This window comes from Nerophis ophidion, linkage group LG19 (genome assembly GCF_033978795.1).
Source record: "Nerophis ophidion isolate RoL-2023_Sa linkage group LG19, RoL_Noph_v1.0, whole genome shotgun sequence".
NCBI classification, from domain to species: Eukaryota; Metazoa; Chordata; class Actinopteri; order Syngnathiformes; family Syngnathidae; genus Nerophis; species Nerophis ophidion.
This window is the reverse complement of record NC_084629.1, coordinates 8,786,930-8,802,472: the sequence shown is the minus strand read 5'-3', so window position 1 is coordinate 8,802,472 and position 15,543 is coordinate 8,786,930. Positions and strand designations below refer to the sequence as shown.

Sequence of the window (15,543 nt, the reverse complement as noted above, 5' to 3'; positions counted from 1 at the left end):
TACAAAGACAAGATATTTGATGTTCAAACTCATAAACTTTTTTTTTTGCATTTCATGGCTGCAACACGGGCCAAAGTAGTTGGGAAAGGGCATGTTCACCACTGTGTTACATCACTTTTTCTTTTAACAACACTCAATAAACGTTTGGGAACTGAAGAATCAAATTGTTGAAGCCTTAAAAGTGGAATTCTTTCCCATTCTTGTTTTATGTAGAGCTTCAGTCGTTCAACAGTCCGGGGTCTCCGCTGCCGTATTTTACGCTTCATAATGTGCCACACATTTTCGATGGGAGACAGGTCTGGACTGCAGGCGGGCCAGGAAAGTACCCGCACTCTTTTTTTACGAAGCCTCGCTGTTGTAACACGTGCTGAATGTGGCTTGGCATTGTCTTGCTGAAATAAGCAGGGGCGTCCATGAAAAAGACGGTGCCTAGATGGCAGCATATGTTGCGCCAAAACCTTTATGAACCATTCAGCATTAATGGTGCCTTCACAGATGTGTAAGTTACCCATGCCTTGGGCACTAATGCACCCCCATACCATCACAGATGCTGGCTTTTGAACTTTGCGTCGATTACAGTCTGGATAGTTCGCTTCCCCTTTGGTCCGGATGACACGATGTCGAAAATTTCCAAAAAACAATTTGAAATGTGGACTCGTCAGACCACAGAATACTTTTCCACTTTGCATCAGTCCATCTTAGATGATCTCAGGGCCGGAGAAGCCGGTGGCGTTTCTGGATGTTGTTGATAAATGGCTTTCACTTTGCATAGTAGAGCTTTAACTTGCACTTACAGATGTAGCGACGAACTGTATTTATTGACAGTGGTTTTCTGAAGTGTTCCTGAGCCCATGTGGTGATATCCTTTAGATATTGATGTTAGTTTTTGATACAGTGTCGTCTGAGGGATCGGTTTCAAAAAGTAAAATTCATGACTTTTTAAAACACCGCTGTAAGGAATGTGGTACACGGACGTAGAGAGAAGTACAGAGCAGTTGCCTCTCCCAGTCATACTTGCCAACCCTCCCGATTTTAACAGGAGACTCGCGAATTTCAGTTCCCCTCCCGAAAATCTCCCGGTGCAACTATTCTCCCGATTTCCACCCAGACAAGAATATTGGAGGTGTGCCTCAAAGGCACTGCCTTTGCGTGCCGGCCCAGTCACATAATATCTACGGCTTTTCACACACACAAGTGAAAGCAAAGCATACTTGGTGAACAGCCATACAGGTCACCCTAAGGGTGGACGTATAAACAACTTTAACACTGTTACAAATATCCGCCACACTGTGAACCCACACCAAACAAGAATAAAAAACACATTTCGGGAGAACATCCACACCGTAACACAACATAAACACAACAGAACAAATACCCAGAATCCCTTGCAGCACAAGCTCTTCCGGGACGCTACAATATACATCCCCCCTACCTCAACCCCTTACCCCCCACCTCAACCTCTTCATGCTCTCTCAGGGAGAGCATGCCCCAAATTCCAAGCTGCTGATTTGAGGCATGTTTAAAAAAATAATGCACTTTGTGACTTCAATAATAAAGACTTCCTTCCGCCATATATAAACAGATCTGATACAGAAACAGATCCTTCTGCCATATATGCAATTAAACCGTTACGTAATCTTCACTGTATTAAAGCAGTATAAAATAGTACATCATCAATTTATTCGGACTAATACAATAATTACAAATAAAGTGTAACTTGTAATTATTCTAAGCATGTAATATATATATTTTCGTATTATTTAAATAAAGTAAATAGTCCCCTTTTGGTTGAATAAACATAAAGCACCTTCCATGAAATGTAAATTAACTTAAGCAGCATTTAGGCTCCTTCATTTATATTTTCTGAATAAATGATGTGATAATGTTCGTCAGTCAACTCATTGGTGTGCATTTTCAACACATCGAGATAAAAGAAAAAATAATAGCGAAATCAAATTACAGAATGTGATTTATGTAGTTTGTTCATTTACCTCGACTGGTGGACTTACAAACCCTGTTTCCATATGAGTTGGGAAATTGTGTTTGATGTAAATATAAACGGAATACAATAATTTGCAAATCCTTTTCAACCCATATTCAGTTGAATATGCTACAAAGACAACATATTTGATGTTCAAACTGATCAACTTTTTTTTTGCAAATAGTCGTTAACTTTAAAAATTGATGCCAGCAACACGTGACAAAGAAGTTGGGAAAGGTGGCGATAAATCCTGGTAAAGTTTAGGAATGCTCATCAAACACTTATTTGGAACATCCCACAGGTGTGCAGGCTAATTGGGAACAGGTGGGTGCCATGATTGGGTATAAAAGCAGCTTCCATGAAATGCTAAGTAATTCACAAACAAGGATGGGGCGAGGGTCACCACTTTGTAAGCAAATTGTCGAACAGTTTGAGAACAACATTTCTCAACGAGCTATTGCAAGGAATTTAGGGATTTTACCATCTACGGTCCGTAAAATCATCAAAAAGTTCAGAGAATCTGGAGAAGTCACTGCACGTAAGCAATGATGTTACGTACTTTTGATCCCTCAGGCGGTACTGCATCAAAAACCGACAGTGTGTAAAGGATATAACCACATGGGCTCAGGAACACTTCAGAAAACCACTGTCAGTAACTACAGTTGGTCGCTACATCTGTAAGTGCAAGTTAAAACTCTACTATGCAAAGCCAAACCCATTTATCAACAATATTCAGAAACGCCACCGGCTTGGCTGGGCCCGAGATCACCTAAGAGGAACTGATGGAAAGCGGAAAGGTGTTCTGTGGTCTGACAAGTCCACATTTCAAATTATATTTGGAAACAGTGGACGTGGTGTCCTCCGGAACAAAGAGGAAAATAACCATTCAGAGTGTTATAGGCGCAAAGTTCAAAAGCCAGCATCTGTGATGGTATGGGGGTGCATTAGTGCCCAAGGCATGGGTAACTTACACATCTGTGAAGGAAGGCACCATTAATGCTGTAAGGTCCATACAGGTTTTGGAACAACATATGCTGCCATCTAAGCGCCGTCTTTTTCATGGACGCCCCTGCTTATTTCAACAAGACAATGCCAAGCCACATTCAGCATGTGTTACAACAGCGTGGCTTCGTAAAAAAAGAGTGCGGGTACTTTCCTGGCCCGCAATCAGTCCAGACCTGTCTGCCATCGAAAATGTGTGGCGCATTATGAAGCGTAAAATACGACAGCGGAGACCTCGGACTGTTGAACGACTGAAGCTCTACATAAAACAAGAATGGGAAAGAATTCCACTTTCAAAGCTTCAACAATTAGTTTCCTCAGTTCCCAAACGTTTATTGAGTGTTGTTAAAAGAAAAGGTGATGTAACACAGTGGTGAACATGCCCTTTCCCAACTACTTTGGAACCTGTCACAGCCATGAAATTCTAAGTTAATTATTATTTGCAAAAAATAAAAAATAAAGTTTATGCGTGGGTTCCCTCCGGGTACTCCGGCTTCCTCCCACTTCCAAAGACATGCACCTGGGGATAGGTTGATTGGCAACACTAAATTGGCCCTAGTGTGTGAATGTGAGTGTGAATGTTGTCTGTCTATCTGTGTTGGCCCTGCGATGAGGTGGCGACTTGTCCAGGGTGTACCCCGCCTTCCGCCCGATTGTAGCTGAGATAGGCGCCAGCGCCCCCCGCGACCCCAAAGGGAATAAGCGGTAGAAAATGGATGGATGGATGGAAGTTTATGATTTTGAACATCAAATATCTTGTCTTTGTAGCATATTCACTTGAATATGGGTTGAAAAGGATTTGCAAATCATTGTATTCCGTTTATATTTACATCTAACACAATTTCCCAACTCATAAGGAAACGGGGTTTGTATAATAAAACTGAAATATGCAGTATTTCTCCCACTGCCCAAAACATTCAGAAAGCAATGTTAATGTGAAGAAATTAGAGCGTTAAACAGATCAATAATGCAGGACACTATTGATTTTAATTAATCATTATTTTGGAGTAATCACAGTAAAAAGATAAATAAAATCCCGTTAAATATATTTAGGATTCCAAAAGGTGCCCCACTCATAAAGTGATACATTTTTATTAGGTTTTTTTTACCTTCAACACTTAAGTTACGAGATCAACTTCCGATATATCCGTCCATTTTAAGTGTGAACTATGATTTTGTTTGTTTTATGCTCTTTTGTCAAAGAAAATGTTGATTTTTTTTTGTATGGCAACCACACAATATATGCAATATTTTCCACATAAAAATATTTGAACTAATTGGGAGCATTGAATAAGTCAATAGTTCATTATAACATTTTTTTTTTAATAGCAATGGCAAAAAAAAACAAAAACAGTCTGCATGGCATCTTTGTGTCAACATTGCAACTTTTTTTTAGTTAAATTTCACCTCATTCCACTTTTTTTTATGTTTGCAATAGCAATCCCAGAATGTGTGGCGGACTGGTAAACAAAGTGAATTGTGAATTATATTTATATAGCGCTTTTCTCTAGTGACTCAAAGCGCTTTACATAGTGAAACCCAATATCTAAGTTACATTTAAACCAGTGTGGGTGGCACTGGGAGCAGGTGGGTAAAGTGTCTTGCCCAAGGACACAGCGGCAGTGACTAGGATGGCGGAAGCGGGAATCGAACCTGCAACCCTCAAGTTGCTGGCACGGCTGCTCTACCAACCGAGCCATGCCGCCCACAATTAGCTGTGGGCTGCAAATGGCCCCCGGGCCACACTTTGCACACCCCTGATCTAAAAGGATACAAATAATTGCTATTGCGACATCTAGTGGACACATTTAGAATAGCAGTTTATTTTATTCAAAAATGTCAGGTTGATTTTTATACTTGGCAAACTCATCCCGCGGGCCGGATAAAACCTGTTCGCGGGCCTGACATATAGAGCCTAACATATTTATTATTTTCTGTCCTCAGTTTGTGTTCCTCACCTACATTCTGGGCGTGGCCTGGCTGGGCGTGTTCGGCTTCTCCGCCGTGCCCGTCTTCCTCTTCTACAACATGTGGTCCACCTGCGCCACCATGAAGTTGCCCACCGCCAACCTCACTGACATCGACTCCATCTGCGTGGACGTGCGTCAGTACGGTGAGACACTTCAGTTCCGTTTCGGTTTATTTAGAACATGCATACGATACAATGCAATTTTATCCCATTTCATTGTTCTCTGTAACAGAACAGTGAACAAATACATAATAAATAAATAGTATACCATAGTAAGTAAACAAACATGGGTAACACTTTAGTATGGGGAACACATTAATTAGTTGCTCATGAACATGCAAAGTAGTAACATATTGGCTCTTAATTAGTCATTATTAAGTACTTATTAATTCCTGCATGACCTCATTATACAACCGGTAAGCCATTAACTAAGAGTCTTTCCTCAATAACCTCAGAATCATCTCTCATTAGTATCCTTAACCCTAACATAATATGTTACCAATACTAAAGTGTTACCCAAACATTAACTAAATGATTAATCGTTGTCTCAATTAAAAATAATATTGATAATAAAGGGTTCAAGATCATCATAATTTGTGTTCTGTGTACTTTGTGAACACTTAAACTCTCTAAAACTGAAGCATATTGGTGCTTCTTTATTTCTTTATTTAATTTGTTCCATAATTTAATTCCACATACTGATATACTAAAGGTTTTAAGTGTTGTACGACCATACACATGTTTAAAGTTAGATTTTCCTCTAAGGTTTTATATTTCTCCTCTTTTGTTGAGAAGAATTGTTGTACATTCTTGGGTAGCAGGTTATAATTTGATTTCTACATCATTTTAGTTGTTTGCAAATGCACTAATTTGTTGAATTTCAATATTTTTGATTCAATAAATAAAGGGTTTGTATGTTCTCTATATAAACAGACATAGATGGATAGATAGATAGATAGATAGATAGATAGATAGTACTTTTTTGAGTCCTTCAGGAGAGTTCCCTCTGGAAAATTAAAATTCCAGCTGCAGTTTACAGAATTGAGATCAAATTGAAAAAGTATATAATGCGGGTATAAATGGAAATAAAATTGAAAATATAACAATAAGAATACAAATTAAAAGCAACAATAAGAATACAAATATAGAAGTAAAAATAAGAATATAACAAGAGAAACTAGGCAGTAGTGACCATGTTATGGAAATGTATTGCAGTGTTTTTTGTTGCAGTTGCATATCCAACATGATGTATTATTCCAATTTATCTTTTTTGGAACACATTTAGCGAATGAAGCGTACATTTGTAGTTGTTTCCCCATATTTCTGCACAATAACTCGGATATGTTAACACTAGCGAGCAGTAAAGAACAAGAAGTGATTTATGGTCTAGGGCAGGGGTCACCAACGCGGTAAGGACCAGATGAGTCGCCCGCTGGACTGTTCTAAAAATAGCTCAAATAGCAGCACTTACCAGTGAACCGCCTTTATTTTTTGAATTGTATTTATTTACTAGCAAGCTTTGCTCGACAATTTTAATTCTAAAAGAGAAAAAACTCATAGAATTTGAAAATCCAAGAAAATATTTTAAAGACTTGGTCTTCACTTGTTTAAATAAATTAATTTTTTTCTTTTACTTTGCTTCTTATAACTTTCAGAAAGACAATTTAGAGAAAAAATACAACCTTAAAAAATGATTTTAGGATTTTTAAACACCTTTTAAATTCCTTTCTCTTCTTTCCTGACAATTTAAATCAATGTTGAAGTACATTTTTTTTTTTTATTGTAAAAAACAATAAATACATTTTAATTGAATTCTTCATTTTAACTTCTGTTTTTTTCGACAAAATATTTGTGAAATATTTCTTCAAACTTACTCGGATTAAAATTCAAAAAAATTATTTGTCTTTGTTACAAATATAGCTTGGTCCAATTTGTTATATATTGTAACAAAGTGCAGATTGGAATTTAACCTATTTAAAACATGTCATCAAAATTCTAAAATTACTAATGATGTTCCATAAATTATTGTTTTTAAGTTTTTCTCTTCTTTTTTTCCTTTGAATTTTGAATTTTAAAGAGTCGAAATATATCTATAAAAATATTTATCTGTTTCTATATATATTTATTGTGAGAAATCATTAAGATGATCAGTGTTTCCGCAAAGATAAATATCATTAATTAATAATAATAATAACATAGAGTTAAAGGTAAATTGAGCAAATTAGCTATTTCTGGCAATTTATTTAAGTGTGTATCAAACTGGTAGCCCTTCGCAATAATCAGTACCCAAGAAGTAGCTCTTGGTTTCAAAAAGGTTGGTGACCCCTACTCTAGGACATGTTTTGCTTTGTTCATTATTGTTGTGTTTCTTTCTACTTTATGTTGAATATATTTTACATTACATTTCCAATTATTTTAATCATCTATTGTTACACCCAAAAATGTGTTTTCTTTTACTCTTTCAATTAGAGATGTCCGGAAATATCCGACTGCCGATATTATCGACCGATAAATCCTTTAAAAATGTAATATCGGAAAATATTGGTCTCAGTTTCAAAATTAATGACTTTTTAAAACGCCGCTACACGGACGTAGGGAGAAGTACAGAGTGCCAATAAACCTTAAAGGCACTGCCTTTGCCTGTTGGCCCAATCACATAATATCTACGGCTTTTCACACAAATGAATGCAATGCATACTTGGCAACTGCCATACAGGTCACACTGAGGGTGGCCGTATAAACAACTTTAACACTGTTACAAATATGTGAACCCACACCGAACAAGAATGACACACAAATGAATGCCAAGCATACTTGTCAACTGCCATACAGGTCACACTGAGGCTGGCCGTATAAACAACTTTAACACTGTTACAAATATGTGAACCCACACCGAACAAGAATGACAAACACATTTCGGGAGAACATCCGCACCGTAACAAAACATAAACACAACACAACAAATACCCAGGAACCCTTGCAGCACTAACTCTTCCGGGAGGCTACAATATACACCCCCCGCTACCACCAACCCCGCCCACCTCAACCTCCTCATGCTCTCTCATGGAGAACATGTCCCAAATTCCAAGCTGCTGTTTTAAGGCATGTTAAAAAAAATAACGCACTTTGTGACTTCAATAATAAATATGGCATTTTTTTTTCCATAACTTGAGTTGATTTTATTTTGTAAAACCTTGTTACATTGTTTAATGCATCCAGCGGGGCATCACTACAAAATTAGGCACAATAATGTGTTAATTCCACGACTGTATATATCGGTATCGGTTGATATCGGAATCGGTAATTAAGAGTTGGACAATATGGGAAAATCGTCAAAAAAGCCATTATCGGACATCTCTACTTTCAATGTCTACTCCGTCTATTTGTACGCACAAAGTCCCATTTCAGCACTCTTTGTGTGTTTGAATTCAAACTGTTTGGTTGGCAGGAATCATCCCGTGGAACGCCACGCCAGGAAAGGCCTGCGGATCGACGCTGGGCGACATCTGCAACACGAGCGAGGTGAGACACCGTCGGCTTCGTGGATGTAGCCATACGTTTATTTTGGCGTGAACGTTTTGTGGTTTGTGTTTCTGCAGTTCTACCTGTCTTATCACTTGTACATCGTAGCCTGCGCCGGAGCCGGAGCTACAGTCATCGCTCTGGTAAGACAACGCCAACGCACTTCATGAATGTTGTGCGTCCATTCCAGCAAACCATCGCTACTTCGCTGCACATGACCACCGACTAAAAGTACAAACCCCGTTTCCATATGAGTTGGGAAATTTTGTTGGATGTAAATCAATATACTAATACACTTTGCATCAGTCCATTTTGGATGATCTCGGGGCCAGAGAAGCCGGCGGCGTTTCTGGATGTTGTTGATAAATGGCTTTCGCTTTGCATAGTGGAGCTTAAACTTGCACTTACAGATGTAGCGACAAACTGAATTCAGTGACAGTGGTTTTCTGAAGTGTTCCTGAGCCCATGTGGTGATATCCTTTAGAGATTAATGTTGGTTTTTGATACAGTGACGTCCGAGGGATCGGAGGTCACGGTCATTTAATGTTGGTTTCCGGCCATGCCGTTTATGTGGAGGGATTTCTCCAGATTCTCTGAACCTTTTGATGATATTATAGACCGTAAATGTTGAAATCCCTAAATTTCTTGCAATTGCACTTTGAGAAACGTTGTTCTTAAACTGTTTGACTATTTGCTCACGCAGTTGTGGACAAAGGGGTGTACCTCACCCCATCCTTTCTTGTGAAAGACTGAGCTTTTTTTGGTAAGCTGTTTTTATAGCCAATCATGGCACCCACCTGTTCCCAATTAACCTGCACACCTTCGGGATGTTCCAAATAAGTGTTTGATGAGTATTCCTCAACTTTATCAGTATTTATTGCCACCTTTCCCAACTTCTTTGTCACGTGTTAGCTGGCATCAAATTCTAAAGTTAATGATTATTTGCAAAAAAAAAAAAATGTTTATCAGTTTGAACATCAAATATGTTGTCTTTGTAGCATATTCAACTGAATATGGGTTGAAAATGATTTGCAAATCATTGTATTCCGTTTATATTTAAATCTAACACAATTTCCCAACTCATATGGAAACAGGGTTTGTATGTCTTCTCACCACAATTTAGCAGGAGCATAAGAAAACATGGCTAACGTGCTACAATTTCCGCAAAGGCCCACTTGTCTTTCATAAGAATTGTGAATTATCGACAAAATGCCAAGAATAAGTGCAAATTCCTCTTTAAGCAGACAACGCTGTACATACCAGAGAAAAAATTGGTAATTATGCAAGAATTATAATTTTAAATTACGGGAAAAATATTTTTTATATATATTTATTGTATATATGTGTATATATATATATATATATATATATGAACACATTTATACTCACGTATGTATGTGAATATAAATACACGTGTATATAATGTTTTTATGGTGTATGTGTGTATTTATAAATATATATATATATATACAAATTTATGTGTATATACACATATATATATATATATATATATAAATGTGTTAATGTATATATACGCATACATCTATATATATGTACATGTTTGTGTGTGTGTATATATATACATATATGTGTACATGTATATACATGTGTGTATATACACGTGTATGTATATATATATATATATCTATGTACATAGATATATATTATATTTATATATGTGTATATACACATGTGTGTATATTTATTTTACAGTACATTGTCAGATAATGACACAAATGTGTTATTTGTTCAAGACAATATCAGAAACAGGCATACTTTAGTCTTAATATTATTAAAAGATGTACAGTATGTGATCTTACCAAGTTAAAAATGTACTCCCATTACATGGCTTTTTTAATATTATAATTCCTACTTTGTGGAAATTAATTTACCATGGTGGGATCCGAAACCAATTAGCAGCAATACATGAGGTATTAAGGTATTTAAATAAAAAATTAATTGTGTATATGTATGTATGTATGTATATATATATATATATATATATATATATATATATACATACATATTATTTCTTAAAGGAAAATAAAATTGCAAGTAAAACACTTTGCAATCCTAAAAAGATTAGAGAGAAATGTTGCTTTTTCTTGATATAGTCGATGAAAAGTTCACATACACTTGTAAAGAACATCATGTCATGGCTGTCTTGAGTTTCCAATAATTTCTACAACTCTTTATTTTTTTGTTATAAGAGTGATTGAAGCACATACTGGTCACAAAAAACATAAGACAAAGATAAGACCTACTGGGGGAAAGTTCTGTGGTCAGATGAAACAAAAATGTTGCTTTTTGGCCACAACACCCAGCAATATGTTTGGAGGAGAAAATGTGAGGCCTTTAATCCCAGGAACACCAATCCTACTGTAAAGCATGGTGGTGGTAGTATTATGCTCTGGACCTGTTTTGCTGCCAAAGGGAACTGGTGTTTTAAATGGGACAATGAAAAAGTAGGATTACCTCCAAATTCTTCTGGACAACCTAAAATCATCAGCGTGGATGTTGGGTCTTGGGTGCAGTTGGGTGTTCCAACAGGACAATGACCCCAAACACACGTCAAGGAATTGCTAAATCAGGCTAGAATCAAGGTTTTAGAATAGCCTTCTCAAAGTCCTGACTTAAACTTGTGGACAATGCTGAAGAAACAAGTCCGTGTCAGAAAACCAACAAATTTAGCTAAACTGCACACATTTTGTCTAGAGTGGTCGAAAATTCAACCAGAAGCTTGTGGATGGCTACCAAAACCGCCTTATTGCAGTGAAACTTGCCAAGGGACATGTAAGCAAATATTAACAATGCTGTATGTATACTTTTGACCCAGCAGATTTGCTCACATTTTCAGTAGACCCATAATAAATTCATAAAAGAACCAAACTTCATGAACGTTTTTTTGTGAGCAACAAGTATGTGCTCCGATCACTATCACAAAAAAAAATTAAGAATTGCAGAAATTATTGGAAACTCAAGGCTGCCATGACATAATCTTTACAACAGTTGTCCCCAACCATCGGGGTACCGGGCCACGGCAGAAGAATTATTTTTTTAATTTTATCAACATAAAAAAACACAATATATACTTACAATTAGTGCTCCAACCCCAAAAAACTATTTTATGACAAAAATAATACAATAAAATAAATAATCAAATTATTGGAAACTCTAGACCAGGGGCGCCCATTACGTCGATTGCGATCGACTGGTCGATCTCGGAGGGTGTGTCAGTCGATCTCAAGCCAGGCATTAAAAAATAGACATAAAAATGAGCAATCATCAATCATACCAAGACTTCACTTTCGTCAGTTGTTTGACATTCTCGGCACCCGAGGATCTTGTGAGATGACGCTGGCTGCTGCGAGCTCATATTTAAGAAAAAAATCACTAACAGGGCGGACGCAGAGAAACACATTTTATTTCTAGAGACTCCGTACCTACTGTCAAAACTCTAAAGACCGACTGCACAGTACCTGTCTTCACCATAAAAGACCTGTTTCATCCTGCCTGTGCTAACAAAATAAGAGTCTCAAAAAGCTAGCGTGCACAGGCTAGCAAGCTACGGAGTTTGACGCCAATGTATTTCTCCCCCGCCCTCAGCGACCGCTTTCTCACTTGCTTGCCCACCCGCACACTCACTGACGTCACTCACCTGCTGCCAGACATTAAAGGGCCACACACATATGCTACTCTCATAACAAAGTGTTTAAAAACGAGTATGCAAGTTGGACAAATGAGATGCCAAATCCAACCACTTTCATGTGGTATTGGACAGAAAGGAGGACTTTTTTTTCTCCTCCATTTGAAAATGCGGACGTTATCAGCACCACTGTCTAATTCCAATCAATGCAAGTCATCAGAATCAAATACACCAACTTATATTCTTGTCTTCATGAAAGAAAGGAATCTATGTGTGTTAAACATGCTTGTATTATCATTAAACACCATTAACTTGTTAACAAAAATGTCTCTTTCATAAATAAATAAATATAAATTATAAATAGGAATGAGGTAGATCTCCTCGACTTGGTCAATTGAAAAGTAGCTCTCCTGCAGAAAAAGTGTGAGCGCCCCTGCTCTAGACAGCCATGCAATTATGACATTTACAACTTTTGATCACATCAGTTTGACCCTGGAACAGATTATTTCTATCAGTCTCATTGAGGGACAGATGAGGTTGCCCTGGTATGGACTGTGTTGCCCACAAAATGTTCTATGCAAGCCTACTAAATAGTGGCGAGAAGAGGCTCAAGTGAGTGGGGGTGGGGGGGGTGGGGTGGGGGGGGGGGGGAACGGTGCAATCATGTGTGATGCAGTTGATGTTTTACAATGTGCGAGGTGGTGCGGTGCGACTACGCCGGCATGTTCTCTCACCACCTTCTCTTGTTCTCTTCCACCAGCTGATCTTCATGATGGCTACCACTTATAACTTTGCCGTTTTGAAGTTTAAGAGTCGAGAAGACTGCTGCACTAAGTTTTAAAGCTCGTTTTGTTTTTTTTAACAGCACGGCGCAGCGCCAACCCTTACACAAACACACACACACACAGATCACAAAGTGAAGTAAAAATGCAGAGAATAGACAGAGTTTCTCCTAGATTCAAGTGTAAATTGCTGACTATAGACTTTCCAGGACGCCTTAAGATGCCTACAGTAGTTTGTTCCCTGGCATTCACTTCTAGAACACATTCCAAGGACTACAACAGTGTTATTTATACTCCTCCAGCTCACAGCTAAAACACACATTTAGTCGTCACATTTGACTCCATACACTTTGTTTACTGATAGCATACCTTTAAATATTAGAGATGATTAATTTGAACAAAATGGAGCCTTAAAGTTGTTTTGTATGTTTATATGCTAAGTTTTTCCATCAGTAATCATGCTGATAAGTGTCATGTGACCACTTGTGTCTTGCCTGTTTCGTTCACAGTCGGCATGTATCTCATTACAAGTCTTTTTTTGGTGGGGTTTTTTTGTACCTAAGAGTATTTGGGCCACACTAAAGAGGAAAACACTAGAAACATTTTCAGAAAAAAATAAACGCGGAATATATAGTAATAAAAATAAAATGACGTCTTAATGTTGGAAGAAAAAAAGTTGTAATCTTACAAGTCTGTATGTTGCAAACATATTACAAAAAAGGTTAACAATGTTTAATCTTATGAGAACAAAGTGGAAATGTAACAACAAAATATTGTATTTTTGTTGAAAGTCAGAATCTTAAAATAGTTGAAAATAAATCACAATCCTTAAAGAAATAACCTGGGAGAAAACTAAAAAAAAAATTTTTTTTAATGATTTTGACTAGAAAAAAAATCTTGCTGGATTAAAGTTGCAATATTACAACAAAAATGTTGTGTTTTACAAAACATGACGTTGTAAAAATTACTATAACAACAATAGTCATCTTAAAATACATTTAAAAAAGAAACTAAAAAAAAGCTCAAGTGAATAAATGAAGTTGTCAGTTTGTTCTGATAAGAAAAAGGTCAAAGTTTGGAAATTAACTTCATTGTTAAAATGTTTTCTTTTTTAAAGACACGGGTTGTGATTTAACAAAGTGAACAAATGTGGTAACTTAAGTTAGTTTTCATGTGGGGGGGGGGGGAACCTGGAAAAAAAGTTGTAATATTCCAACATTGTAAACAGCAACAATGGTCGTAATATTACAAATCTTGACTTACGTGACCTTTTTATAAGAAAAAAATACATTATGTTGCAACAAATTCTCAAATAATTTTGATTCGTGAAGCATTCTAAATATATTTTCATAAAATTAAGACTTTATTCTCCTAGTTTGTACATTTTCTTTCCTTTCAGTGTGGCCATAATTCTCTTTTTTTGAGAGAGAAAAATGCATTTTTCCCCTCATTTTTGCTGGTTTTGCTTTTGATAGTTTACATTTCTTTGAAATTTTCTCCAAGTGCCATTAAAGAGCCATTTTTTGTAATCTTTAACATCGAGCCTGCATGCTTCAAAGTCTGTTTATAGTCACTTACATTTTTCATATATTTAATTATACGTTTTTTGAAAGACTGTAGCCTTTACATTCCATTTGAAATAAACAATCTTTGTTTAAAAAAAACAAACAAGGAAACAAACTGTTTTTTACTTCTTTGAAATCCTGACGAGAAAGCAAATAAGCGACACACAAATGCACAACCTTTGCACTAACCCTTGAAAAGCTTGCAACCTTTTCTTCTGCACTCACTCTCATTCTCATCATTATTAATGTGTCATTTCTGTTCTGGCCAAACTATTAATATGAACACTGTAACATTTGAGACCTTTTCACCTGACGTCAGACCACCTGCAGTCGCCAATGAAAATAGACAAGAACAAACCATGGTGTGGGGACTTTTAACATATATAAGCAAAAAAAAAAACATGTATTTGGCATTGACATAATAAAGATCTGGAAAAGCAATAACATCAAAAGATTTTACTGAGGTGTAACTCGATATTGACCCATACGTAAGTATTTTTTGCTGTTGAAGGGTGCTAAAAATACATGTTGGCTTATATTCTACACGGACACCGGTCAGAGCTTTTCTTCCTGTCATTCACCCACTCATTATGTGATTGTTAGCAAGTTGGATGCCAATTCAAACAGCCATTCAACAGCGAATAAAATATTGTTTAACATTTACCACTAATTTCACTGTAAATAATACTTTGTTGCTAGATTTTAAATATGTCTTGACAAAGAGGGAGGGGGTCAGTCTACTGCTTGTGCTTTTGTTACAAGCCAAATTTGATGTATTTGTTAGAAGCATCAAAGTAAATTGGCATCAAAAAATATTGATCAACTTTGGAAAAACAACAATGGCAATATCTAAACATCAATAGTCCCTCTTTGCCTTGTCTTATTTTGTATCAAGATAAATATACAGTGGGGCAAAAAAGTATTTAGTCAGCCACCGATTGTGCAAGTTCTCCCACTTAAAATGATGACAGAGGTCTGAAATTTTCACCATAGGTACACTTCAACTGTGAGAGACAGAATGTGAAAAAAAAATGCAGGAATTCACATTGTAGGAATTTTAAATAATTTATTTGTAA

At 36.7% G+C, this 15,543-nt stretch overlaps 1 protein-coding gene across 2 annotated transcripts in view; it reads left to right on the top strand.

Moving 5' to 3' along the window:
• The window catches only part of gpm6bb (glycoprotein M6Bb), a 131,779-nt gene that overhangs the window by 114,023 nt on the left and 2,213 nt on the right, over positions 1–15,543 (top strand). The window contains exons 4-7 of one of the 2 annotated variants that reach the window (XM_061879095.1): positions 4,928–5,096; positions 8,401–8,474; positions 8,552–8,617; positions 12,881–14,583. In XM_061879095.1, coding sequence (XP_061735079.1) covers positions 4,928–5,096; positions 8,401–8,474; positions 8,552–8,617; positions 12,881–12,961 — 390 coding nt within the window. In that variant the 3' untranslated portion in view covers positions 12,962–14,583. Of the gene's footprint in view, positions 1–4,927; positions 5,097–8,400; positions 8,475–8,551; positions 8,618–12,880; positions 14,584–15,543 lie in introns of those variants that run through there. The other variant, XM_061879094.1, reaches the window with a different exon arrangement.